At 38.1% G+C, this 25,651-nt stretch overlaps 1 protein-coding gene across 1 annotated transcript; it reads right to left on the reverse strand.

Moving 5' to 3' along the window:
- Window positions 1-4,718: 4,718 nt before the first annotated feature.
- LOC105931884 (receptor for retinol uptake stra6) lies at window positions 4,719-25,651 on the reverse strand. The gene is made up of 17 exons (XM_036129844.1): window positions 25,429-25,651; window positions 25,232-25,298; window positions 23,377-23,462; window positions 23,158-23,297; window positions 22,889-23,055; window positions 19,908-20,015; window positions 19,499-19,566; window positions 18,259-18,338; window positions 18,102-18,163; window positions 17,859-18,021; window positions 17,681-17,756; window positions 17,373-17,506; window positions 16,071-16,188; window positions 15,875-15,976; window positions 13,069-13,232; window positions 12,827-12,964; window positions 4,719-5,512 (listed from the first exon to the last, which is right to left on the reverse strand). The coding sequence occupies exons 1-17, from the start codon at window positions 25,524-25,526 to the stop codon at window positions 5,238-5,240; spliced, it is 2,046 nt and encodes a 681-aa protein (XP_035985737.1). The 5' UTR covers window positions 25,527-25,651; the 3' UTR covers window positions 4,719-5,237.

Consider the following 25,651-nt stretch of genomic DNA (forward strand, 5'->3'; position numbering starts at 1 on the left):
ATAGAAAGTAGAAACTCTTCTTAATGGGAACTTTTACTGCAAAAGCAGGTTTTTGTTCTCTCAAATCAGTTATAATTAATTTATTTGATTTGATGAAAAAACAGCAGGCGTTTTCAAGGAAAGAGTACCCTGAGCCTTTTTAACTGTAGATAATGGATAATTTTTCATTATTTTGTTATTTCCAACCCAAACAAAATGTGCATACTAAAGGTGTTCATGCAGGACCCTTTTTCAGTGTTGGATCTATAATGATTTACGCATCTATTTCCTACAAAAATATCATGCTTTTGGGCCAATTATTATAGCGCATGCTTGGTTTGTTGTTAAGCAGGTAAAACAAATTATCTCCAAATGTTATTTCTTATTTTTGTTTAAAAAATAAAAATAAATGAATAAATAAATAAAATTAGCCTGCAAGTACCATTAATTTACAGACACACAATAGATCTAAACTGTTGCTTTTTTGAGGTCGCTGTCTAGGATTTTCTCCTAGTTTTTCTACATCCGTCTTTCCTGCCTGTGTCCGCAGGAGGAAAACATCCTCGATGCATGATGCTGCCACCACCGTGTTTAATAGCTGGTTCCGTGTTCAGTGTGATGTGCACCAGGGTCACTTTCTTCCACCTGTCTGCTGTGTCCCTTGTGGAGCTGGTGGTCAACTGTAAATATTAAAACGACAGAACAGCTTTTGCTTTTTCATTTCTCCTTAAAGGCCGAATTGGTGGCGTGCACGACAAATAGGGGTGCAGTCGACAGATTCCTCCCAGCAGACGGGTGGATCTCTGCAGCTCCTCCAGAGTTACCGTGGGTCTCTGGACTTTTCCGTCTAATTAGGTGACCTCTGAAGACTGTGGGATGCATGAAATAGAAGAATAAAGCAGATTAATGCCATTTTTAAACCTTTCCTTTCAACTTTGCAACTATTCTCTGCTTTGCGTTGTTCTACCACACAAAATCCTAGTTGAATATATTAAAGTTTGTGGTTATAATGTGACAAAGTGTGCAAAAGTTCAACGACTCACTTCTGCAGGGAAAGGTGCCTGTGAAGAAATTAACCAGATTAAATTTACTATTCACTATAACTGGAGCTTTCCACAGACTGGGTCTCTCTGGTGGTGACACATTATTTACAAAAATACAAGATCATAAAACGATTTTTTACGTAAATACTGTCAGATTAAAAAGACAAGAGCGCCCATTGACCTTATGAAACCTGTTCCGGTCTGCTCTTACAATGAATATTAAAACTCAAAAATAATATCATTAAATGTGAGAAACATATAGCTTGTGTGTAATACTGGTGAATTTGTCTCTCATTAGAAATTCAGTACAAGCCTAAGATGCTCATATAAGAAAGTTTAAACGTTGCTTCACACATAAACTGTTTTTCCTATGTTTATGTCAGGATGTTCTGAGAAAATAATAAAAAAAAAAACCTGTAAACCTGCTCTTCCTGTTGGTGACATACATACAAGGACTTCAGTATTATCCAGTTGTGTGTCCTGGGTCCATCTATAGTAGGCTGACCTGCATGCCCGCTGAATGTTGTTTCTCCAATGATGCCGCCTCAAAATTCAACTTTATATCTGTGCTTCTTGTCTCTTATAACCCAAGTAATAAAGGAAGTTGACTGTTTTAATTGATTATCCTCTAACCCTTAATGTGCCTCAATAAAATGTAAACAGTGGGATATCTAACACTTGTTCAACTGAGTCTTTGTGTCCAACATTTTGCCATTTTTCTGCCAATGCTGAGTTGTCTTTAATGGAGATCAATCCACATAAAGACAGAATCCTTTCTATGTGGCCTATTTAAAAAATGAAGTATGCATCCCTTTTTACGGAGCCCTAGAGGGGTCATCGCAAAATGTTTTGCATGTTGAGAGAATGTGCGCTCGTTTTACTACATTGTGTGCTCGTTTTACTAAATTGTGTGCACAATTTACTATATTGTGCTCTCGTTTTACTATAGTGTGAGCTCATTTTACTAAATTGAGCTCTCATTTTAAGCATAGTAAAACGAGGGCACAATTTACTGAAACGAGTGCAATATTTACTCAAACGAGCGCACGATTTAGTGAACATGGTTATAGAACATTGTGTGCACGATCTACTTAAACGTGGCCACAATATGTAAAACGTGCACTCAATATTGTCTTGACACATGTAAACATGAAAACGTGCTCATGTTTAATTAATTCAACATTTTATTCACTCTAATTAAAGGAAACATGCTCACAAATTATCACGACCTGAAAAAAAATGTCACTTAAAGAGAGCTCTCCCGGGCTCCGTACATTTTCGTAGTTTATTTCTTAAAGAAAGTTGATGAAATTTGTGTGCAAGAAAATGGATTAGTTTAACAAATAAAGCTCAGAATTTTAATGCTTTTAAGTTATAAGCAGAACCAAATAAATGTGAAATATAACTATACACCTACTCAGATTTGAAAACAAAATTGCAAATAAGATATTTTACAAATTGTGTTGAAAAAAATAATATATCTCCATTAAGAAGATGTTTTTATTTTTGCTGCATGCTCACTAACCTGCAAGAAAAAGTTGTCATCCACATATTTCAAAAAAGTAAAAAAACAAAGCAACTGGACTTGTTTTTCGTAGTTGAAGACGTTTCGCTTCCTCTCAGGGAAGCTTTCTCAATTCAACAAGTCTGGAGTAATGTGGAGTAACAAGCTTTATACTACTGCCAAACAAAGGCCTTGTAATGGCTTATATAAGTCATTATCTTACAAGCCATTATCATTACAAGTCAAATCTGCCATTGCTCTAAAGGCTTTTCATAAACAAACACCTAAAATCAGCTGGAATTATAAATGATTTAGACATAAACCAATTACTATGTTAGAACCAAGTGCTAAGTGGATGCGGTCTGCAGATCATCAGGGAAGCGAGAGCTAATGAGGACAGCGTGCGCTGACGCGGCTGCTTCAACCCGTCGGCGTAAAATCGACCCATCACTGCTGACACGGATGCTGACATTGATTGGCGCTGTCAGCCTGTTCCTTGTAAACGTCAATATGGAGTTTTTAAAAGAGGAAGGCCTCTCAGAGCATTTAGATGCACAAAAAAAAAGGATTTAGCTGAAGATGACGTTCAGCTTCAGCTGGATGTGATTCATTCATTTGTCTGTTGGGAACTAAATGCCCGTGTAATTATTTAACTGTGAGTGAGTCAGATCAAACGGGCTGCTAGAAAAATATGCTAGAAAATGTTTTAGGAACTTTTGTTTTCTTTGTTTATAAAGGTTTTCAACTAAAAATATGTAGGAATGTATAAAAAGCCTTAAAGTAAATCCGTATTTTTCTGCAGCAGTTTAACGTTGTGCATCAATAACAGGGAAATCCTCATTCAAGGTGAGCAGAACTGTTATTATGAACCATTGTTCATCCAACATGCACACAGCACCTGGTCTTGAAAGCAACACGCGGCTCATATGATTCACAATTGATCCTTTGTTTTTGTGCTAGCGGCCATCTTGCCAGGTGACCAGACTGACCCCACGGCAGCCATTTTGAACTCTACATTGTCTCTGATCTTGTTTCACAAATATCATCATACACAACCAAACACATTTGAATAGCACATTAAAAATACAAAAAATTATTCTGTTTTTATTAAGCTTCATATAGTTGACTTGTATTCTTCCACCTTGATTAAATGATATCATACTTAGTTTTTCTGCAGCAAACCCTCCAGGTGGGTCTGGCATGAAACAAAAGATGGATATACTGAAGAGATGTGGGCCTGTTTCTGATCCAAAGGTGTAGGACACACTGTGTGTTGCATCATAATCTTTAACTACAAGTTAAGAGAGCATGGCATTTGCGTTCTGGAGAGGCTGCAAGGTTCTTGGTTTGACTCCCACAGACTGCCACTGTGGGTCCCCAAGCAAGATCCTTAGCTGAGGTTAAATGCAGAGGGAATGTATATGTTGCAATAACAATTATTATTATTTATTGATCCAAAACACATGACCAAATCAACAACAAGCTGGTTCACTAAATACAGGATTGACCTATCTGGTCATCTCATTTCACAGACCTAAATCCTGTGGAAAACCCAGTGGGAGGGCTATGAAGGTCCAGAAGTCCAGAGCAGACTCTGGACCAGGACTCTACGTCGTCCAGCCTGGTGATTTGTTTCAGGAGAATTGCTCCTGAAACAAATCAGTTATTTCACCGTGGTTGCCAATACCCATTGAAGGCACTATAAGACTGGATGCTTATGAGTAAAAGAAACATGACATAAAGACAATAAATATCGTGCTGCAACCACTTAAATCTTAGAACTGAGCCAAAAACATCAGGAAAGGCCTGGTTTGAATTTAGCAACATCTGTGAACATTTACTCCGGGAAAATTAACTAAATGGGTTCTCTGATGTAAGGCTGGACGATATTGGGAAAAAAAAATAAATAAATCGATTAAATAGAAATCATATTGATCGATATCGATAATTATCAACAAATTCAAAACATATATTTCAAGGGCAGCCCTGACCATTATAAATACAGAACACACAAACACTGAATTCAAACTCAACCCTTTATTCAACCAACTTTTTACCAAAACTGAAAGTTTTTAAAAAAGAAAAAAGAACGCGTGCTCTCTGAACTCTGAAGGGGGCGGAGCTTGGTTGCTGGCTCTGCGTTTTTGATTGGTTGGGAGGATGTAATGACTGTAATATTGTCATCGACCCTTTTTTTCTATCATTGATATACGTCTATCAATCAGTATATATTGTTGTTGAATTATCGTCCAGCCCTACACTGACATACATGAAAATTGCACACTTTTAAGCATAAAATAGCTCCCAAACCTGAGAAGCGACCTACACTTTAGGTGTAATTTATTATATTATTGTCATATGTTGTTGAAGCAACAATAAGAATAGACGTCCTGGTTCACGGTGCATAGAGTTAGGGCCTAAAACTGTTTCAACAGCAAACACAGTGACTACAACACAATGACAACGAAGACCATACAGAGTAAACCAGGAACCAATTTCAGTTTTAACAATTCCTCAACACAAACCCCTTAATCAACTTCTGTTAAGCTAAAAATAACAATTAGGCCAAAACTAAGTCCTCGTTACGTCCAGTGAAACACAGCTAATTTTATAACTCCCACAACAAAGTCTATCTCTCTGTTCAGTGCATTGCATGCTTAATTTAGGTTAATTGGAGGATGCTGCAGACTCTGATGTATAGGCCAATGCTCTCATTCAATTTTATCTTGACTTGACGCGGTCTCAGACGGCTGGACGGGCTCTGCCTCCGCCGTTCCTGCCTCCTCCACCTCCTCCACCTCCTCGCCGGCCTTTTTGGTACTGCGGTTGGGCGTGCCGTTGCGGATGCTCTCGGATGTCTGCAGCGTCTGGAAGTGCTTCCTGGAGCCCAGGAGGGACGGATTATTCACCAAAGTGTACAGCAGCTGCCAGCGGGCGCGAATCCTCCGACTGCCGGTCGCCTTGGCGGGTCTGTTCTCCTGGACTCCTGAAGGCACGAAGGAGGAACGTGTGGAAGAGGATGTCAAAAAGGTTTCGCTTCAATTTGGGGATTTATAACTTATTTAAATGTTTCTTTTGTATATAGGCGCAACATTACTTCTCATTTCACTTTTAACCGATCAAACAGATAACCTTTAGACCTTTAATGTTGAAATCTTGACTTATTATAATAGCAAGCAAATGTTTTTGTGTTTCCATGAATGCATTTATCTGCATTAGTGAGACAATAAAATAAAAATAATGTTCTTTTAGGTCTTAATTATTATACAAAATCTGTCAAATAGCCATCTCTAAAATCATGCCTCTGAAATCAAGGCATCTTTATGAAATCAATTACATTTTTAATTAAAAGCAAACATGTTTTTAATTAGGGTGACCATATTTTCATTTGGGAAAACCAGGACACCTCGGAGGGGGCGGGGGGGGAGGGGGGGGGGTTTGATGTAGTACGGCAAACGCGGCCGATCGGGGGGGGGGGGGGGGGGGGGGGGGGGGGGCAGAGACAAGCGGGGCCGACAAGCGCGTGGGAGGACTCCCTCTTGTGATTAATAACAGGGCTGCCCACACTGACGCGGCTCAGGGATTACGTCACACGCAGCGTGACGTACCAATGAAGGTAATTTAAAAAAACAGGACATTTACTCACTTTATAAAAAAAACCCGGGACGCCCGGGACAGGACGTGAAATACGGACATGTCCCGGGAAATACGGACGTTTGGTCACCCTATTTTAATAATATGTCAGGATCTGGGTTTTTGTTTTGACTGTTTGTTTATTTTGATCTATTAGTTAAACTCCCCAGCTTTAAAGCTCAGTTTTGGTTTCGGGTTCTTTCTTGTTTGGTTTCTGTTATAGATTGTGTTCTGTTTAATTCAATTCAATTCAATTCAATTTTATTTATATAGCGCCAAATCATGAAACATGTCATCTCAAGGCACTTTACAAAGTCAAGTTCAATCATATTATACAGATTGGGTCAGATTATACAGATTGGTCAAAAATTTCCTATATAAGGAAACCAGTTGATTGCATCAAAGTCCCGACAAGCAGCATTCACTCCTGGGGAACCGTAGAGCCACAGGAAGAGTCATCTGCATTGTACATGGCTTTGCTGCAATCCCTCATACTGAGCAAGCATGAAGCGACAGTGGGAAGAAAAACCACCCATTAACGGGAAAAAAAAACCTCCGGCAGAACCGGGCTCAGTATGAACGGTCATCTGCCTCGACCGACTGGGGTTACAGAAGACAGAACAGAGACACAACAAGAGAAACAAAAAAGCACAGAAGCACACATTGATCTAGTAATCTGTTCTACATTAGATGGTAGTAGCAGGTGAGTCGTCTTCTCTGGATGATGTCAAAGTTAACAGAACGCCAGACCAGGTGTACCTACTATGAAGAGAAAAGAGAGAGAACAGAAAGTTAAAGCAGAAATGACAACACATAATGCATAATTGAAGAACAGTAGAACTCAATATAGTGAGAAAATTAGATCCTGATATACTCCAGTAACCTAAGCCTATAGCAGTAAAACTATAAAGGTAGCTGAGAGTAACATGAGTCACTAGTTATAATTTTTGTCAAAAAGAAAAGTTTTAAGCCTAGTCTTAAAAGTAGACAGGGTGTCTGCCTCACGGACCAAAACTGGGAGTTGGTTCCACAGGAGAGGAGCCTGATAGCTAAAGGATCTGCCTCCCATTCTACTTTTAGAGACTCTAGGAACCACCAGCAGACCTGCAGTCTGAGAGCGAGGTGCTCTGTTAGGAACATACGGGGTAATCAGAGCTCTGATATATGATGGAGCTTGATTATTAAGGGCTTTATACGTTAGAAGAAGAATTTTAAATTCTATTCTTGATTTAACAGGAAGCCAATGAAGGGAAGCTAAAATTGGAGAAATATGATCCCTCTTGTTGATTTTCATCAGAACTCTTGCTGCAGCATTTTGGATCAGCTGAAGGCTTTGAACTGCATTTTGTGGACTTCCTGATAGTAAAGAATTACAATAGTCCAGCCTTGAAGTAACAAATGCATGGACCAGTTTTTCAGCATCACTCCTGGACAGAATGTTTCTAATTTTGGCGATATTCCGGAGGTGAAAAAAGGAAACTCTGGAAACCTGTTTAATATGGGATTTAAATGACATGTCTTGGTCAAAAATAACACCAAGATTTTTTACTTTATTACCAGAGGCCAGGTTAATGCCACCCAGATTAAGTGATTGGTTAAGAAGTTTATTTTTTGAGGACTCTGGCCCAAAGATTAAAACTTCGGTCTTGTCAGAATTTAGATGCAGGAAATTTAAAGTCATCCAGCTTTTGATGTCATCAAGACATGACTGCAGTCGAAGTAATTGATTGGATTCATCAGGATTTATGGATAAATATAGCTGAGTATCATCAGCATAACAGTGGAAATTAATCCCATGCTGTCTGATAATTTTGCCAATCGGAAGCATATATATAGTAAAGAGAATTGGTCCAAGGACTGAACCCTGTGGTACTCCACAGGTGACCCTAGAGTTTGAGGAAGATTTATTATTAACATGAACAAATTGGAATCTGTCTGACAGATAAGATTTAAACCAGCCTAATGCTTTCCCCTTAATCCCTACAGTATGTTCAAGTCTTTGTAGGAGAATATTGTGATCAACTGTATCAAACGCAGCACTGAGATCTAACAGGACAAGTATAGACACAAGTCCATTATCTGAGGCCATGAGAATATCATTAGTGACCTTCACCAGAGCTGTTTCAGTGCTATGATGAGCTCTGAAGCCTGACTGAAACTCCTCAAGTAGGTCATTACTTTGTAAATGTTCACAAAGTTGATTAGCAACTACTTTCTCAAGAATTTTAGATAAGAAAAGAAGATTAGATATAGGTCTGTAATTTACTAACTCATCTTGATCAAGAGAAGGTTTCTTTAGTAAAGGTTTAATAACAGCTACTTTCAAAACCTGTGGTACATATCCATTTACTAAGGATAGATTAATCATGTCTAAAATAGTGCCACTGATCAAAGGGAATATCTCCTTAAACAACTTGGTTGGGATTGGGTCTAACATACAGGTAGAAGGTTTAGATGAAGCTAAAATTTTAGATAGCTCAGAAAGCTCTACTGCTTCTAAACAGTTCAAACACTGCGCAGATTCTAAAGATTCCTCCAATGCTGCCTCACTTACTGAGGACGAGGTAATCATGTTTGGGAGGATGCCAATTATTTTATTTTTAATGGCATCAATTTTATTTATGAAGAATCCCATAAAATCATTACTACTAAGAGCTAAGGGAATGGATGGATCAACAGAGCTGTGGCTCTGGGTAAGTTTGGCAACTGTACTAAAGAGAAATCTAGGATTATTTTTATTCTCTTCAATTAATGATGAAAAATATGCTACTCTAACTCTGCGGAGGGTCTTGTTATACAACAATAGTCTGTCCCTCCAGATTAAGTAGGATTCCTCTTGGTGTGTAGAGCGCCATTTTCTCTCCAATTTCCTAACATTGTGCTTCAAGGAACGCAGCTCTGAATTAAACCAAGGAGCCAGCTTCCTGTGAATAATCACCTTCTTTTTCAAGGGAGCTACATTGTCTAATGCAGAACGCAATGAGGAAGTCACATTGTTAGCAAAGGTATCGATTTGTGAATGGGAAGAAACAGCAATGCTGCCATCTACAGGGCATTTCTGCAATACTGAGGATATTAAGAAGGGGACAGACTCTTTAAGTTTTGATACAGCATTATCCGATAAAAATCTACTATAATGGAACCCTCTTTTGGGGGTGGAGAATTCAGTTAGATTAAACTCAAATGTTATTAAAAAATGATCAGACAGGACAGGGTTGTGAGAGAATACTGTTAATTCTTCACAATCAATGCCATATGTCAGAACAAGGTCTAAAGTATGGAGCCGAGAGTGCGTCGGTTTATGCACATTTTGAACAAAACCAATTGAATCTAGGATAGTTTTAAAGGCTACACTAAGGTTATCACATTCAGTGTCAACATGGATGTTAAAATCACCCACTATAATAACCTTATCAGTATTTAACACCAAATCAGATAAGAAATCTGACAACTCATCCAAAAACTGAGTGTAAGGGCCTGGTGGACGATACAAAACAACAAACAGAAGAGGTTTTATTGCTTTGCAGTTTGGATGAGGGAAACTGAGGGTTAAATGTTCAAAAGAACTGTAATTATTAGTTGGCCTGGGACTAATTAATAAATCAGACTGAAAGATAGTTGCCACTCCTCCTCCTCTTCCCACAGATCTGGGAATGTGGAAATTTGAATAACTGGAGGGGGTTGACTCATTTATACTAACGTAGTCCTCTTGTAGCCAGGTTTCTGTGAGACAAAACAAATCAATCTGATTATCAGAAATCAATTCATTAACTAACAAAGTCTTTGGAGGGAGAGACCTTATATTTAATAGACCACATTTTATTATTTTATTTTTAGGTTCAAGGTGAACCATATTGATTTTTATTAGGTTTTTATGATTTGTTCCTTTTAGATCAGTTTTTGATCTGTTAAGTTTTGGCCGTGGGAAAGACACCGTCTCAATAGGATAATGGGTGGGTAACAGTACAGAAGCTGCAGAGAGGTGTGTTAAACTACGGCTCTGCTTCCTGGTCTGGACCCTGGGTTGTCAGCATTTAGGAGAACTAATAAATCCGGCCAGATTCCTAGAAAGAAGAGCTGCACCATCCAAAGTAGGATGGATGCCGTCTCTCCGGATCAGACCAGGTTTTCCCCAGAAAGTTCTCCAGTTATCAATGTAGCCCACGTCGTTTTCTGGACACCACCTAGACAACCAGCGGTTGAATGATGACATGCGGCTAAACATGTCATCACTGGTCAGATCAGGCAGGGGACCAGAGAAAATTACAGAGTCCGACATAGTTTTAGCAAACTCACAAACCGAAGCAACACCAACTTTGGTGACCTCTGATCGGCGTGACCGGGTGTCATTACCGCCAGCGTGAATAACAATTTTGCGGTATTTACGCTTATCCTTAGCCAGTAGTTTTAGGTAAGATTCTATGTCGCCTGTTCTGGCCCCTGGTAGGCATTTAACTATGGTCCCTGGTTTCTTTAGTGCCACATTTCTTATTATGGAGCTGCCAATAATTAAGGTCGGCTCCTCGGCGAGATTGTCGCTCAGAGGGGAAAATTTATTAGAAACGCAGATGGGTTGGTGGTGATCTGGGGTCTGTAATCTAGAGCTATGCTTCCTACGAACTGTCACCCAGCCAGCCTGGTTACCAGGCTGCTCGGGTGCTACTGCTTTAGGTTCGCTACGTGAAGTTACTCTATGCGGCTCCGCGCTAGCAAAAGAGCGGCTATCAGCTGGTTTTTCAACAGCACGGAGCCGGGTCTCCAATTCTGACACCCTCGCCTCCAAAGCTACAAAAACACTACATTTATTACATGTACCATCATCACTAAAGGAGGCAGAGGAATAACTGAACATCTGACACAGAGAGCAGCAGATAGGAGACTTAGTCAGAGCCGGAGAAGCCATTATGAGGCTAAGGCTTGGCTAGCGCTAGGCTAACGCTAGGCTAAAGCTAGGCTAACGCCCTATTATCACGCCAAAGAACAAACCGTGTGAAACACGAGGAGTTCCCAAACGTGATGAGCAGCCACAGACAATGTTTTAAAAGTGCTTATGTTTGGAAACAGATGTTACAGCAAAGAGGTTTAAAGATAAAAAGCGAGTGAGCCTGGAGCAAAGCTCCGTCGTTCACACAGCAACAACAGGAAGTGACGCAATACGCCTTACCGCAAACAGGAAGTCCTGTTTAGTGTTAGGTTTTGGTTCTGTTTTGGGTTATGGTCTAGTTTGGATTTTATTGTGGTTTGATTTTGTTTATTATCACTTCACTTGGCCTGCTCTGTTTACTTCTCTGTATCCAGCCTTTAATCAGTCACTCAGTTCACCTGCCAGCTATCTACCAGCTCACCTCGTAGACAACACCCAGTTACTCCTCTTCTCCAGTCACCATCCAATCAGTGTCAGTTTTCTTCCAGTCACTTCCTTGTTCCTGATAAGCTCCACCCATGTCAGTAATTAGTCTTCACTCCTGTTCACCTGCTCACTCCCCTATATAGTCCTGTCACAAACCTCTGCAATCTGCCAGATCAATTCAAACCACTTGGTGAGTCTTAGCCAGCGTTTTATTTCTGATAGCCCTGTTGATACCGACCCGATTGCCTTTTTGACTTCTGAGCCAGCCTGATCCCTAAACCTGATTTTCTTGCCCTGTATGATTGCTTACCTGTTTTTCTGACCTGGACCTGCCTTGTGATATTCTGAGTTTGCCTTATCCTTGTCTGTACTTCTGCCTATTTTGGACTGCCTTTAGTGTACCGGATTTTGGACTGCCATTTTGACCATTGAGTCTGCCTGTCCCTGTTTTATTATTACTTTTTTTTTTTTTTTTTTTTTTTTTTTTTTTTGCTTAAAACCTCTCTTGTCTGGCTGAATACTGGGTCCTCTGTCTCTGGTTCGTGACACAATAAGAATGCGTAAAATAAGATTCTTAATTTCTTCTACAGCTTTGTAGTTGTGTAAAACGTTATTTCTAAACTTTCATGGCAGCCATTACAACTCCAACAATTATTAATTTCCACTCTAAGTCTGTCCTTTTAGTCTAATTTGTCCAATAGATTTTATGGGAGATGTTGTCTAATAAATATGAGGGTCTAAACTGCAAAAACAAAACTAGAAATAAGTAAAATCTTTTTAAAATCAGTGTATTTGTCCTTGGTAAATAAGATGATTTGCCAATGGACTAAGATTTTTGCAATTAAAATAGGAACAATTCATCTCCATCTTATTTCAAGTGCAGGATGTCTAATTGTCTTATTTTAGGTGTAAAAATACTCGTTTTGGCAGATAGTCTTATTTACTTGCTCAAATCAAGGATAAATACACAAACTTTAAGAACATTTTACTTATTTTTAGATCCATTTTTGCAGTGTACCTATGTTTATCGGGGAATAATTTGAATTTCTCTCCAACCAACCCATCATATTCTTAGACTGTCTGTGGCTGTGAAAAGCTACCACAGGTACGTTTCTAGGAAAACCTGCCCGTGGAAGAGTGAAACCTGAACTCTGAAAACGAACATGCTAAAATTTTCATGATTTCCGCACAAAAGTATGATATACTTCGTAGAACTAAGTAACATCCCTTTTTAAAGCTTATAGGGGGATCTTTGATGGTAGCTAAACCTTGGCTGTACATTATAACATGTGTGTTTGTAGCTCAGAGTCTCTCTACCTTCTTCTGGATCTCGTACTTTCTGTCCAGCGCTGCCAACCTCGACCATCACGTCCAGCAGAAGTCCACAAAAAGCCTTCAGCACAGGGTGAGACTGACTGACCTCCACCTTCAGGAACTGAGTGTAGTATCTGTACGCTGGGTGGGATCAAAAGACACAAGGAGGTCCAGATGCACGTCTAACAGAAAGATCTGGATTGATAAATCCAAGCAACCACAGATCAATAGAGGAAAGTCTTTACCTGGATCGTAGGACTCCGCAGTTCGGTGGAGGAGACTGATGTCAATCCGGCCAAAGTGAATGATGTTGAACAAAGCTGTTATCACCATTTTCCAAATGGCGGCAATCAGTCCCACCACAATGTTGACCACGAACAGAAGATAAGTGAGAAGAAAGAGGCTCTCTCTGAAAGCAAACAGGAAAAATATTAAGACTAATCTTAAAACTTTACTTTTTGACAAAGCTTATAGTCAGAGTGGCTCATGTTACCCTGAGCTATCTCTATAGTTATGCTGCTATAGGCTTAGGCTGCTGGAGGACATCAGGGTCTATTTCTTACTCTACTGATTTCTACTGTTCTTCAGATTTGCATTGTATTGCATTGAAATAACTGTTGTCATTTCAGCTTTTAACTTTTTGTTCTCTCTCTTTTATCTTCATAGTAGGTACACCTGGTCTGACGTTCTGTTAACTGTGACATCATCCAGGAAAGACAGATCACCCGCTATTATCATCTAATGTAGAACAGATTAGTGGATCAATGTGTGCTTCTGTGCTTTTTTGTCTCTCTTGTTGTGTCTCTGCTCTGTCTTCTGTAACCCCAGTCGGTCGAGGCAGATGACCGTTCATACTGAGCCCGGTTCTGCCGGAGGTTTTTCTTCCCATTAATGGGTGGTTTTTCTTTCCACTGTCGCTTTATGCTTGCTCAGTATGAGGGATTGCAGCAAAGCCATGGACAATGCAGACGACTCTTCCTGTAGCTCTACGCTTCCCCAGGAGTGAATGCTGCTTGTCGGGACTTTGAAGCAATCAACTGGGTTCCCTTATATAGGAAATTTTTGACTAATCTGTATAATCTGATTGATTTGACTTTGTAAAGTGCCTCGAGATGACATGTTTCATGATTTGGTGCTATATAAATAAAATTGAATTGAATTGAATTAAAAAAAAAAAGCTATTTTATATTTTGCTCATTCGGTACCACTTTATTTTATTTAGAAGTTGGAAATTTTAGCAAAAAAGATCATTGGCAGGATTCCTCAAAGCTCCCTTCTTTGACCACTTTTATTAATGATCTGCATCTCTCCCAAGCTCCATACTTTATTTACTTTTATTCAAACATATTCTGATGACACAACTGTGCATCTCTGTATCAGGTTTTCTCATAATGGCTGAGAATATTTTCAGCAACTGATTTTAACAGCATTTCGATACCTATTATTTGATATAATCTTTCATTAAATGAATGTTTCTTTTTAGATAATGCCATATTTTTATTTTAGGTGGCACAGTACAAAGTCAGACTGGATCAATCTGATATTTTGCATTAATCAAACAGCCCCTTCCAATTTGGAAAAATAAGCAAGAAAGAAACTGAAGTGATGTATAGTAGCAAAGATGATGGAAAGAAAGGAGAAAGAAATGAGTGGCGTAGAGAAAACGTGTGCCGGATCAGCCTGTGCACAAAATTAATCATCAATTAGATTTTTCACCGCTGTTTTTAAGCTGCGGGACCGCAGTCCTTTGCTAGAGGGGCCATTCCCTACGTGGCTCTTCCCAGACTTAGCATACATGTTTGTGCTTTTGATGTGTTCAGGGCACACATAATATCAAAGGTTACACCATAAGTGTGTAAAAAAATTACTCTGCTTTAAATTAAAATGAATGTCAGTCCATACTGGCTGACCAGGAAAAGGAAGACATTACAGGAGGTAGTCTCTGTTCAAGTGATAATATTTTAATAAACAGTGGCTACATCCCATTTTTCTGTTGTGTTTCTACATTAACTATGTTTTTACAACCCCATGAAAGATAGAAATAGGTTGGATAATTCCCTTACTGTGTTTGTGTGTTTTGGTGCATATTCTAACATTTTATTATGTTCATTATTGTTGCTGTTATCATTCTTTCTGCTCTGCCGCTCCTCGGACCTGGAATGCCCTACCTGATCATCTAAAGGGAACCGCAGACTATTCAGACTTTTAAAAAAAGGATTAAAAACATTTCTTTTTAGCAGGACGTATGACTTTTAACATTTTACAATTATGCTATTGATTTTATTCATAAGTGTTTTAATGCGATGCTTGGTTTTAAATTTTGATTTTACCCATCTATGATGATTTTACCTGTAGCACTGAGATTTTTCTTAAATGTAAAGTGCATTACAAATAAAATGTATCATTATTATTTGTAGATGTTGCAGAGGGACAGAATAAAGCCTGTCGTAGGAGTGAGGAGGAGGAGGAGGAGGAGGAGGAGGAGTAACCAGCTAAAAAACAGTGATTGGTACAGGTGTGGGGCTGGGTTGGTAATAGGTGTTTGCATTGAATTATATTAAACCTCTTTAGAACTGAGGACTACAGTCCAAACTGAGACTTTTTGACATCTTATAACTAATATGCTGAAAAGGCTGATTAATTTCAGGCCTGGCTTGTATTTCAGGATATAGCTGTAGCTTTTGTTCCTTAATATTTGCTTTGATTTGTATTATAAGCTGCTTGTTTAGTACATTTTTATGACCTGAAAATAGCTTTTATTTGTGTCATTAAATACATACACACACAAAAACTGTAATTTTTTTTATATACTACAAATAAACTATTTGTGTAAAAATTATGGTTCTAATTGCATTCATCGTGTAATCTGATGAAAGGCCTCTCCTGATTTTTAATTGTGTCTTATAGCTTATTTTAGTATTTTTTTTATTATTTTCTTAATTTTTCTTTTACAAACCTTTCATAATAACTAAACTGTTCTGATCTAGGCCTCTTGATTTTGCACATGCAGTTCAGAAAAATAAAAAAAAAAGCAAAACCTAACAAGCACACCTGTTTTTTAAATCAGTTGTACTGCCATCCTTTTTGATAAAGAAAAACTGAGCAGTGACATGTTGAAGCACTGTAACCACAATGACCGTCATCCAGGCTGGCCTGAAAAATCACATGGATAAAAAACATATAAGCATGTTTGTTCTGATCCAACACAAATGTGAAAAACTAAAATACATTAAAGATGCTAACTCACCATGACTTTCCCGCTATTTCAAAAACTATCATGTTGCGGCCATAAAAAATAGGGATGATTATTAAAAATACCAAAAACAAGAAGCAGATGAAAAACACAAGGGTTTGGATCGCCATTCCTGTCAATACAACATAAATTGAAAATTAATTTTAGTTTTATCTTAAAACACAATCATTAATTTTCATCCATACTAAGTCACTCTAAATAAATAATTATTTTTTTACTTCCCCCCATTTTACAAATAATAGTGTTAAAGGAATAGGGAGATTGCATAAATGCAGATTGTTGTAATATTTAGAATTAATAGCAGTGTATTTCTATTTATTGTGAGACAAGAAAATAGTTTTGGAGGACTAAAACCTGAAAAAAAGCACAAAAAAAAGATATTAGACGATAAAAAGGTAGATATTAAGCAAATAAATAAAACATTAATTGTCTGAATCTTTTTTTAAAACTGATGAGTAAATCTAGAAAAAAAATCGAACAGCGTTGTTTTTCTTTCTTCTTCCTTTTTTTTTTTTTTTTTTTTTTTTTTTTTTTTATAAATAAATGCAATTCTTGATCCTGGGGCTGGAGGTACCAAATGTCCCCCACCTCTGCTGAACAGCTAGAGGCTACTATTAAAGACTTGTTTATACGGCAGACTAATAAATTCTTTGTTGTCTTTGCCCATAATAAGCTGTATTTGTTAAAGCAGTGATTAATTAAAAAGATGAAACTGTATGTTTCGTAAAACACATTTTTGCAACTTAAGCTAGCCACTAGCGCTAGCAGTGGTGCTAGAGAGCTCTGCACTTTGTTTATATTGAAAAACATGATACATGGCCTACATATAGACATGGTGACATTTATAAATGAACAATGATTAATTAAAAATATATGTATAGCGTGTAGAAAATACAGCATTGGGAAACGCAAGCTAAGCAAGCTCCCAATGCTAACATTAAGGCTAACAGTGCTGCTAGCAGGTAGCGGTAGCGCACAATAACAGAAGGCTAAAATACCAACTAAAAGGTTCATGGATTCCAGGAAGATGTAAAGAAAATAAATAAATAAATAAATAAATACACGGATTAAACTAACTTTTGTACATATTTTTTCATGTTCATTCATGTTTTGGCTTAAGGGCATCGGCTATTGTAGATCATATATCTACTGTTGAATGGATAACAGAAAATGGTGCATGTCAGATTTTTTGCTTTAAAAATGTCAGATATGTTCTGTTTTCTCTATTTATTTAATTAAGATAAGACAAGAATTTATTTTATTGCCTCACGAAAAGGAAATTTGGGCAAGTATCACCGAGGCAAACGATTGCAGCCTGGTATCCGGTCAAACCCATCCAGCAGAAAACACCAGATCTGGACGGACTGATGGTCTTCTGGCTGTTATACTTTTTGTACACTTCTCCCTTATACAGTCCCTTTAGGTTTGTTCTGAAATTAAATGAAAGATTCATTAGGTTCAGATATGAAGGCAATGTCTGGCATTCAACTGAGTAGAGAGATAAGTAGTGACATCTCAGAACCCTAATATTATACAGTAAGTTATCCTTTAAAATGTTTTACAATGAGAAATATATTTCTGTGAGGACGTTTCTCTGCACATACCTGTGTAGAACCATGGACTTCATAAGCATTACAACACTGACCAAACAGGACAGCGTCATTGCACAGAGGTAGCAAACTGACAATATAAATGAAAAACAAAATTAAACTCCTGTTTTAAAGTTAGACTTCCAAGTTTTTTTTTTTGAAAATGCAAAACAATTAATTTTTCCACACACACCTTCTAACAACCACGTGTAGAAAGTCACAATTCGGACAACCTCCATCCGGTCGTCCGACAGGACGATCCCAAATCCCAGTAACAGGAAGGCGATGTTTTCATCAATTCCTGCGTGGACTATGTGAAGCGTTGGGACCACCAGGACAACCAGTAACAGCGCAGTCTGAGGAGCAAAACACGGATACTTTCTGACATGTCCACTTACTAAAAAGAAAGTAAATGTTGCGTGATAAAGACACGTACATGATAGATGGCCACGCAGGTAACAAAAGACGACACTGCCAGCTTCAGTGGGAACTGGAACACTGGAAGGAAAATAGAAAACCATTAGTCAATGTGTCTGTATCAAAGTTTCAAAGTACAGAAGCAAAAGCATCTGTATCAGTATGAGGAATCTCACCTTTTTCAGGTAAATAAATGTAACTCTTTGGCACCTCCAGGATTCTCTCTACCAATGATGGTTTATCTGCCTCTGAAGAGCTGCCATACAATAAATGAACACAGGACACTTTATCCACTATCACTTAATAATAATATTTCAAAAGTATTTTTAACAAATTGCCACAAATGTATACTTTTTAAATTTAGGAGTTCATATTTTTTTATACAGTCAGCTATCAGTATGACATCCCACAACCCCAGTTTCAACTTGTACAGTATATTTTCTCAGCTCTGTTTCATAGAACCTTCTAAGATTTATCACTTTTAAAATACAATTAAATGTCACACATTTATCACTTTTATATCTCCATTTCCTGAACAAATTCAATGGGAGCAGACCCAGATTGATAATCTGCAGAATTTAGAGTGCTACACATTATTAATCTAATAATTATTCAGAAAAAATACATTTAATTTTATTTATATGTACATCCCAAGGCACTTTACAAAGTCAAAATCAATCAAATCAAACAGATTGGTCAAAAAGTTTCCTATCTAAGTCACAGCTAACAGAACGCCAGACTAGGTGTACCTACTATAAAGAGAAAAAAGACATAAAACAAAAAGTTAAAAGTTGAAATAACAACAAACGACGCAAATTGGAGAGCAGTAGGAGAACTCAGCAGAGTGAGAGAAATAGACCCTGATGTCCTCCAGTAGCCTAAGCCTATAGCAGCATAACTACAGAGATAGATCAGGGTAACATGAGCCACTCTAAGCTTTGTCAAAAAGGAAAGTTTTAAGCCTAGTCTTAAAAGTAGACGGGGTGTCTGCCTCACGGACCAAAACTGGGAGTTGGTTCCACAGGAGAGGAGCCTGATAGCTAAAGGATCTGCCTCCCATTCTACTTTTAGAGACTCTAGGAACCACCAGCAGACCTGCAGTCTGAGAGCGAAGTGCTCTGTTAGGAACATACAGGGTAATCAGAGCTCTGCTATGTTACACATGAGAAGGAAAATTTTAATTCATAATGCTACATATTATCAATATGGCTTGGCAGTTTAGCACACACACTCATATCTAAGGGCAATTTAGAGTCACTAATTAAGCTTAGAATCATGATTTTAAGTCTGTGGGAGGAAGTCACAGAGCGACCAGAGAGAGCTAATTCGTTATCTTTTTTTTTTTTTAAGAAAATAGCCATTCCCTGATGTCTTTGTGAACGCACCATGGTAAATCACAGTTTTATGTCCACTCACCCAACAGTCGAGGACTTTTTCTTGAGGAGTGACTTAACGTAGTTGGTGTAGTAGCTGCTGTCCAGGTCCTATGAGCAAGAACAGTTGGTTGCGATATGTGGTGTTGTTTGTAGTTTTCATGTTTGACATTTTAACAAAAATACATCACTGATTATTCGAAAGTAGCTGAATTGAAGAAAAAACTGTCCTCTCTCCTTTCAGATCCATCTTTAACACGGTTAAAACCTTTCCACTCTGCATAATCTGCTTAATGCCAGCCGGCTTATTTTTTATTTGCACAACCAAACAAAACAGTGTTTGAATCGGTGTGATTCCAACCATACGTGGTAAATAAAACGTTGTTCTTCTTATCTAAACATGTAAAATGTAATTACTGACAACAACAGAATTTTGCTGTCTTCACTCCTACCTCGTCAGTCTTTGGTCCTTTCACGAACAGCACAGGAAACTGAACACAGAGGTATGCCAGACAGGCCAGCTGTGGGAGACTGGCAAGGAGGGCGTAGTACTTATAAATCTGCAAAGATGACAGGAAACAAGCATATTTCTACCTATATATTCAAATCAAATGATTCTCAAGTATGTAAGAAGGTATTTTTGTTAACATGCTCTGTGTTATTTCACTCTAAACAGCGTTGATATTTACACAGGTGCTTGTCAAATACTTAGAATATCATGAAAAAATTGATTTCTTTCAGTAATTTTATTGAAAAAGTGAAACTTGCATATTATATTCATTTATTACACATTTCAAGTGTTTATTTCTTATAATAAATTGACGACTAACAAAACCCTAAATTCAGTATCTCAGAATATTTGAATACTGTGAAAAGACCCCTTGTGCTACACTCTAATCAGCTAATTAAAATTAAAATAAAAAATTAAAAGAAATAAACACTTGAAATATATCAGTCTGTATGTAATGAATGAATATAATACACAAGATTCACTTTTTTGAATAGAATTACTGAAAAAATAAACTTCTTCATGATATTTTAATGATATGACCAGCACCTGTAATCAGACTAATCTGCGGGAGTTGCCCGGTGTTTCTTTTTTATACCTTAAAACCCAGATTGTGAATGTTTTATGGTTGATAAATAAAGTGCCATTTTTGTCAATATTGCTTATTTACACTTGCTGTGCTGCCCCCACGCGACATAACAAAAATCAAGCCATGTCTCCGTCAGAAGCAAAATGAACACACAGAGCTTGAATGTCACTAAGACGGTTAAAGACAATTTAACATGATGTTAATCTGGGACATGGCGTCATTAAACAATAAAACTTAATAAAAAATATGAAATTATGAGAATTTTATTGTGGTTAACTTCACATTTTAACCCCTCCAGGTGGTTTGGACAGCAAACATTATATAATTACATGAATCCTGTGAATTTAAATGAGCAAAGTATTTCAAATTTGTTTAATACATTTACAAATCCAAAACACTCAAATGGGGTGGTAATCATTTTGTTTAAAACAGGTGGAGCATGTGGAATGGCTGGAGGGCTTAATTATTGGCATTTATCAAACAGTTGCAGGAGCCTCCATTCAGTCAAAACTGTGACAGAAGGTCAGCAGCCACACATGATGACTTATGTTGTGTTAGATTAGCATTACCAGGACTTAATTTATATTTATAGGGGCTATTTTGAAGGTTTTTGAACTGTTGGACACAACACTCAAAAATACCCCTTATACAATTTAGGGCTGGACGATAATTCAATAACAATATATATCGATCGATAGACGTATATCAGCGATAGAAAAAAAGGTCAATAAAAACTTCAATAGAATAACAGTTTTCCTTCGTTTTGTATTCTAGCCATGTGGGTTAATTCTACAGTCATTACATCTTACCAACCAATCACAATGCAGACCCAGGAACCAAGCTCCCCCCCCCCCCCCCCCCCCCCAAAAAAGAATTCAGAGAGCACGTCTTCTTCTTTTGTTTATAAATACTTAAAGTTTTGGTAAAAAGTTGGTTGAATAAAGGGTTGAGTTTGAATTTAGTGTTTGTGTGTTCTCTGGTTAAAATTAAGTCTCTAAACAACCGCATAAAATGGTCAGGGCTGCACTTAAAATACATGTTCTGAAATGTTTGATAATTATCAACACTGATCAATATGATTTATATTTTATCTATATGCTTTTTTTCTATATACAACCCTTATACAGTCTAGTGTCCCTTTTATGTGATAGCTCCATGCAAATGAAGCCATTTATATACCTGTCGCTGATCAATATGTTTTCCTTCAGGGTAGTTGGTTGAGTTTTACATATGGGCCCCATCTGATTTGGAAGTGGGTTGAGAAAAATGTTGTTCTTGTTGTATAACGAACCTTTATACGAGTCCTTTAAACTGATGCAGGACATATCTGGGTAAACGTGGGACTTGTGTATGTTACTTATTTTTAACTGACCAACATTGGTGCACAAGTGGTTTTAAATTTAGTTTCTATGCTCCACTTATCTGGAACAAACTTCCAGAAAATTGTAACGGTACGGAATGCCTGAGTTCCTTTAAATCAAGGTTAAAAACACATTTGTTTAGGATTGCCTTCAACTGTTGTAGTTAACTGAATCACCCCTTTTTTCTTCTTTTTTCTATCTACATTTTATTCCTACTTGCTTTTATTCTGTTTTATTTTGCTATATTTTAATCATGTAAAGCACTTTGCATTGTCTTTGTACTGAATTGTGCTATATAAATAAATTTGCCTTGCCTTGCCTTGCCTTAAGTTATGGGTTGAATTTAGTATAGCCAAGTCGGCCCTATACAAGGAGCACATTTTAACTCTGGGCCTACTTAGTACGTATCTAGCATGAGCAAAACCCATGTGGACCAATAAGGTAATTAAATGGGCAGAAAATAGCCTAATGTAAGGTTATGTTTTTGTTAAATGAGAAAACTATACATTCTTTAAAGAGATTTGATGATAGACTACTTTGGGCAAAAATGGTGTCCTTGTGGGTCCCAATTTGTTTCATGTTTTGAACTGGGCTACAACCTACACAGAGAGCCCCAGAGGTTTTGCTTAAATAGTTTCAGTTAGGTCAAGTGCACCCATTCTATAAACCCCTTTTAAATGAAAGCTTACTTAGTCTTATTGAGCCTAAGCAAAAGTTATATATTCCATTTCTAAATTAACTGCTAGAAAACATTGGACAAAAAGTGTGTGCTTGTCCATTTTAAATCAACCCAATACATATGCAAGGTGCCCAACTGTTCTCCCCATATGGGTCCCATTTTATCACTCCAAGTAACTTTTACTTGGAGTGATAGGTCCAATTAACACCCATCCAGCCAAAGCGAAACCCATATGGGGCCCTTATGTACATGTGAGCTGTGTATAATGGGAAATGAACATGCCATAGATGCTTTACCTCCGGTGTCTTTGGACAGTCAAACTTCTGCCACACCAAGACCCCACAGTGAGTGAAGGAAAGGAGGGTGCCGAACACGTAACCAGCACTGTGCTGCAGAGTGCCACAGACCAGCAGAGGATAGTACAGGACCGGATAGTAGAAAATGGCAATTATCTTCATGTACTCTGTAAACATATGAGAAAAAAAATGTTGTTGAGCTCCTCGTTATAATATATCATGGTGCCTTAGAAGGGAAAATTTTATTTTTCTGTCTGCTCTGATGACACCTTTGATGCTCGCTGGAGTGTCTTTGATGAATGGCAGAGGGTCCGGAGCGATCATCAGCATGGCCAGCTTACTGAAGACCAGTCCAAAAACGGCCATGGTCAGGCCCTTCTGCTGAGTCTGGTCCAGGAAGTTAGCTGGACTGAGGAATCAAACGAAGACCTTCAAGACAATCTAAACACGTTTTAAAGACCATTTGTCTCAGAATCTACTATATTCACCTGAAGATGCTGGATGATCCTCTGGCAAACCCCTGACACAATTTGTTTTTCCTGGTGAGCGCTGCCAGGACCAGCATCATCACAAACTGTAAGCAAAGAGGAGACTCTGTCAAACCCCAAATATTTCCTGTAATATCATAAAGTTGTCTTAATCCACATTTCTCAATTCTTCAGGAAGCTGTTCCTACTTTTTTCTTTTGACTTTGGCTATCTGGAGAGGGCTTAAACAACCTCTGTCCCACTTTTACAATTTTTTTGTCATTTCACAACAATTAAGTTCAATGTATTTTATTGGAGTTTTTTGTGACTGATAAACACAAAAGCAGCAGAGCATAAATATATGGTCTAAATGTTTAAGCGAAACCATTTCATGTATATAGTTGGGGTCGTCATTCTGCTGGGAGGTGAATATTTGCCCCAGTTTGAGGTTTTAGCAGCTTCTAATGGGTTTTCTTTAGGGATTGTCTCTAATTGAGCTGCCACCGCCATGTTTCTGTGCAGGGACCGCATTCAGGGTAAAGGTTTGCTCCACAGACAGGTTTAGCACTTTGCACACCAGCAGATATTTTAATTACACTTTTATCTGATCAGGGTAGCCTTCCTCCACATGTCTGCTGTGTTTCCTTCATGACTTGTAACAATCATCCTATGGTACCTCTTTGTGTTGCTTAAATGACGTCCTTCGTGCCACTCTTTAAATAAAGGCTAGACTTGTGGAGTGTGTGACTGATATTTGTCTGGTTAACTGAAAACTGAGCTTTGAATATCAGCATCTCCTCCACAATGATAATGGGCCTCTAGATTTTGGGTCTGATTAATGGCATTCTAACTTTGGGCGGACAGCCATGTCTTGGTAGGTTTGCAGTTGTGGTATACTATCTGTATTGGTTTACTGTTTTACAACCTAATCCTATCTTAAACTTCTCCGCAGCGTCCTCCCTGTGTTATGATGCCGCCCTGTCTTCCCGGTTTCCCCCTTCATCTCTGCTAATAGCGGGAGCAGATGCACCTGTTAGACCTAATTACCTGCATTCATTCCACCTGCGCTAATATATACCTGTCTGTCACTGCCAGTCTCTGTGAGATCATTTGAAAGTAGATGTTCTTATCTCTGGATTTCTCTTTCTCATCTTGTCCTCGTCGAACGCCTTATCAGCTCTCGGTTTTCTGGACTGTTTCTTAACCACTAACATTGCCAAGCCCTAACTGATCTGTCTGCACATCCTCTGCCTTTTTTTGTTGTTATTTATTCTATTTGTGTCAGGGTAAATGTGGCTGAATACAAAAGGTTTGCTATTCTTTTTGTCTCTTATTTGTAAATCATTCTGTATCATGGCACTTCAACGTCAAATTATGCACTACCGTGTGTTGCTCCAGTTGCATAAAATACCAATTAAACATGTTGAAATATGTGGTTGTAACGTGACAATGAGGACAGATTTAGAGCGTGAGTGCTGTACTGTCAGTCAAAGTTTGCATTGAGGATTTAAAAAAGAAAAAGTAAACTATTTAGGTCACGGAGTCATTATGAGATTCTTCTGCAGCAATTTACTTTACATCAATTACAGAGAAGAAGAAACAGGGTCATGTCTGTTGCAAGAAAAAAATAAATATTCTAAAAGCTTCCAGGGAAGTTTCTAGATTATTTCTAAATAGACGCTGTCCAAAGGGCAGCAGACATCATTATAGACTGAAGGCTTTGGCCCATAAAGTCTTGAGCAATAGTTGAGCTTCATGCCTTTATATCAGCTACAAATATATTAAAATCTGCAGTGTTACATTCATTAGCAAGTTCTATCCAATATAAGGTATGACTTTATATATGCATGAGTCTTGTTTGCTTGCATGTACTTACAGATATTGACAGCATACATATGTGGAAATACCTCTCGTCTGCAGTTGGGTCACAGGGTAAAATGACTCTGAGACAAAGAGGACATTAAAATGTTTGTGAAGCAGGAAATGTCTACATAGGGGGAAAAAAACTGAAAAATATTAACGGGGCTCAAGGTTCACAGAGCTGCTGCTGCACATCAAAGCTTTTGTACTCACTCTTTCGGGGGTTTGGTGGGCTCTGGGTTGGAGTACCAGTCGGAGTAGTCATAGTAGGAATACTGAAAATGCTCGACCTCAGTCTTGCTCTGATTCATCCCGGCTGTGTGGAAAAACGAAGATCCAGAGAACGTTATGTTTTTTCCCTTGAGAAAGTGTCGGTTAGCAATCTGCTGGGGCTGCAACGTGCCTGGGAAAAGTTTGGCTTGTACACCCTGGTACA

The sequence above is a fragment of the Fundulus heteroclitus genome, unplaced genomic scaffold (genome assembly GCF_011125445.2).
Source record: "Fundulus heteroclitus isolate FHET01 unplaced genomic scaffold, MU-UCD_Fhet_4.1 scaffold_232, whole genome shotgun sequence".
Classification (NCBI taxonomy): domain Eukaryota; kingdom Metazoa; phylum Chordata; class Actinopteri; order Cyprinodontiformes; family Fundulidae; genus Fundulus; species Fundulus heteroclitus.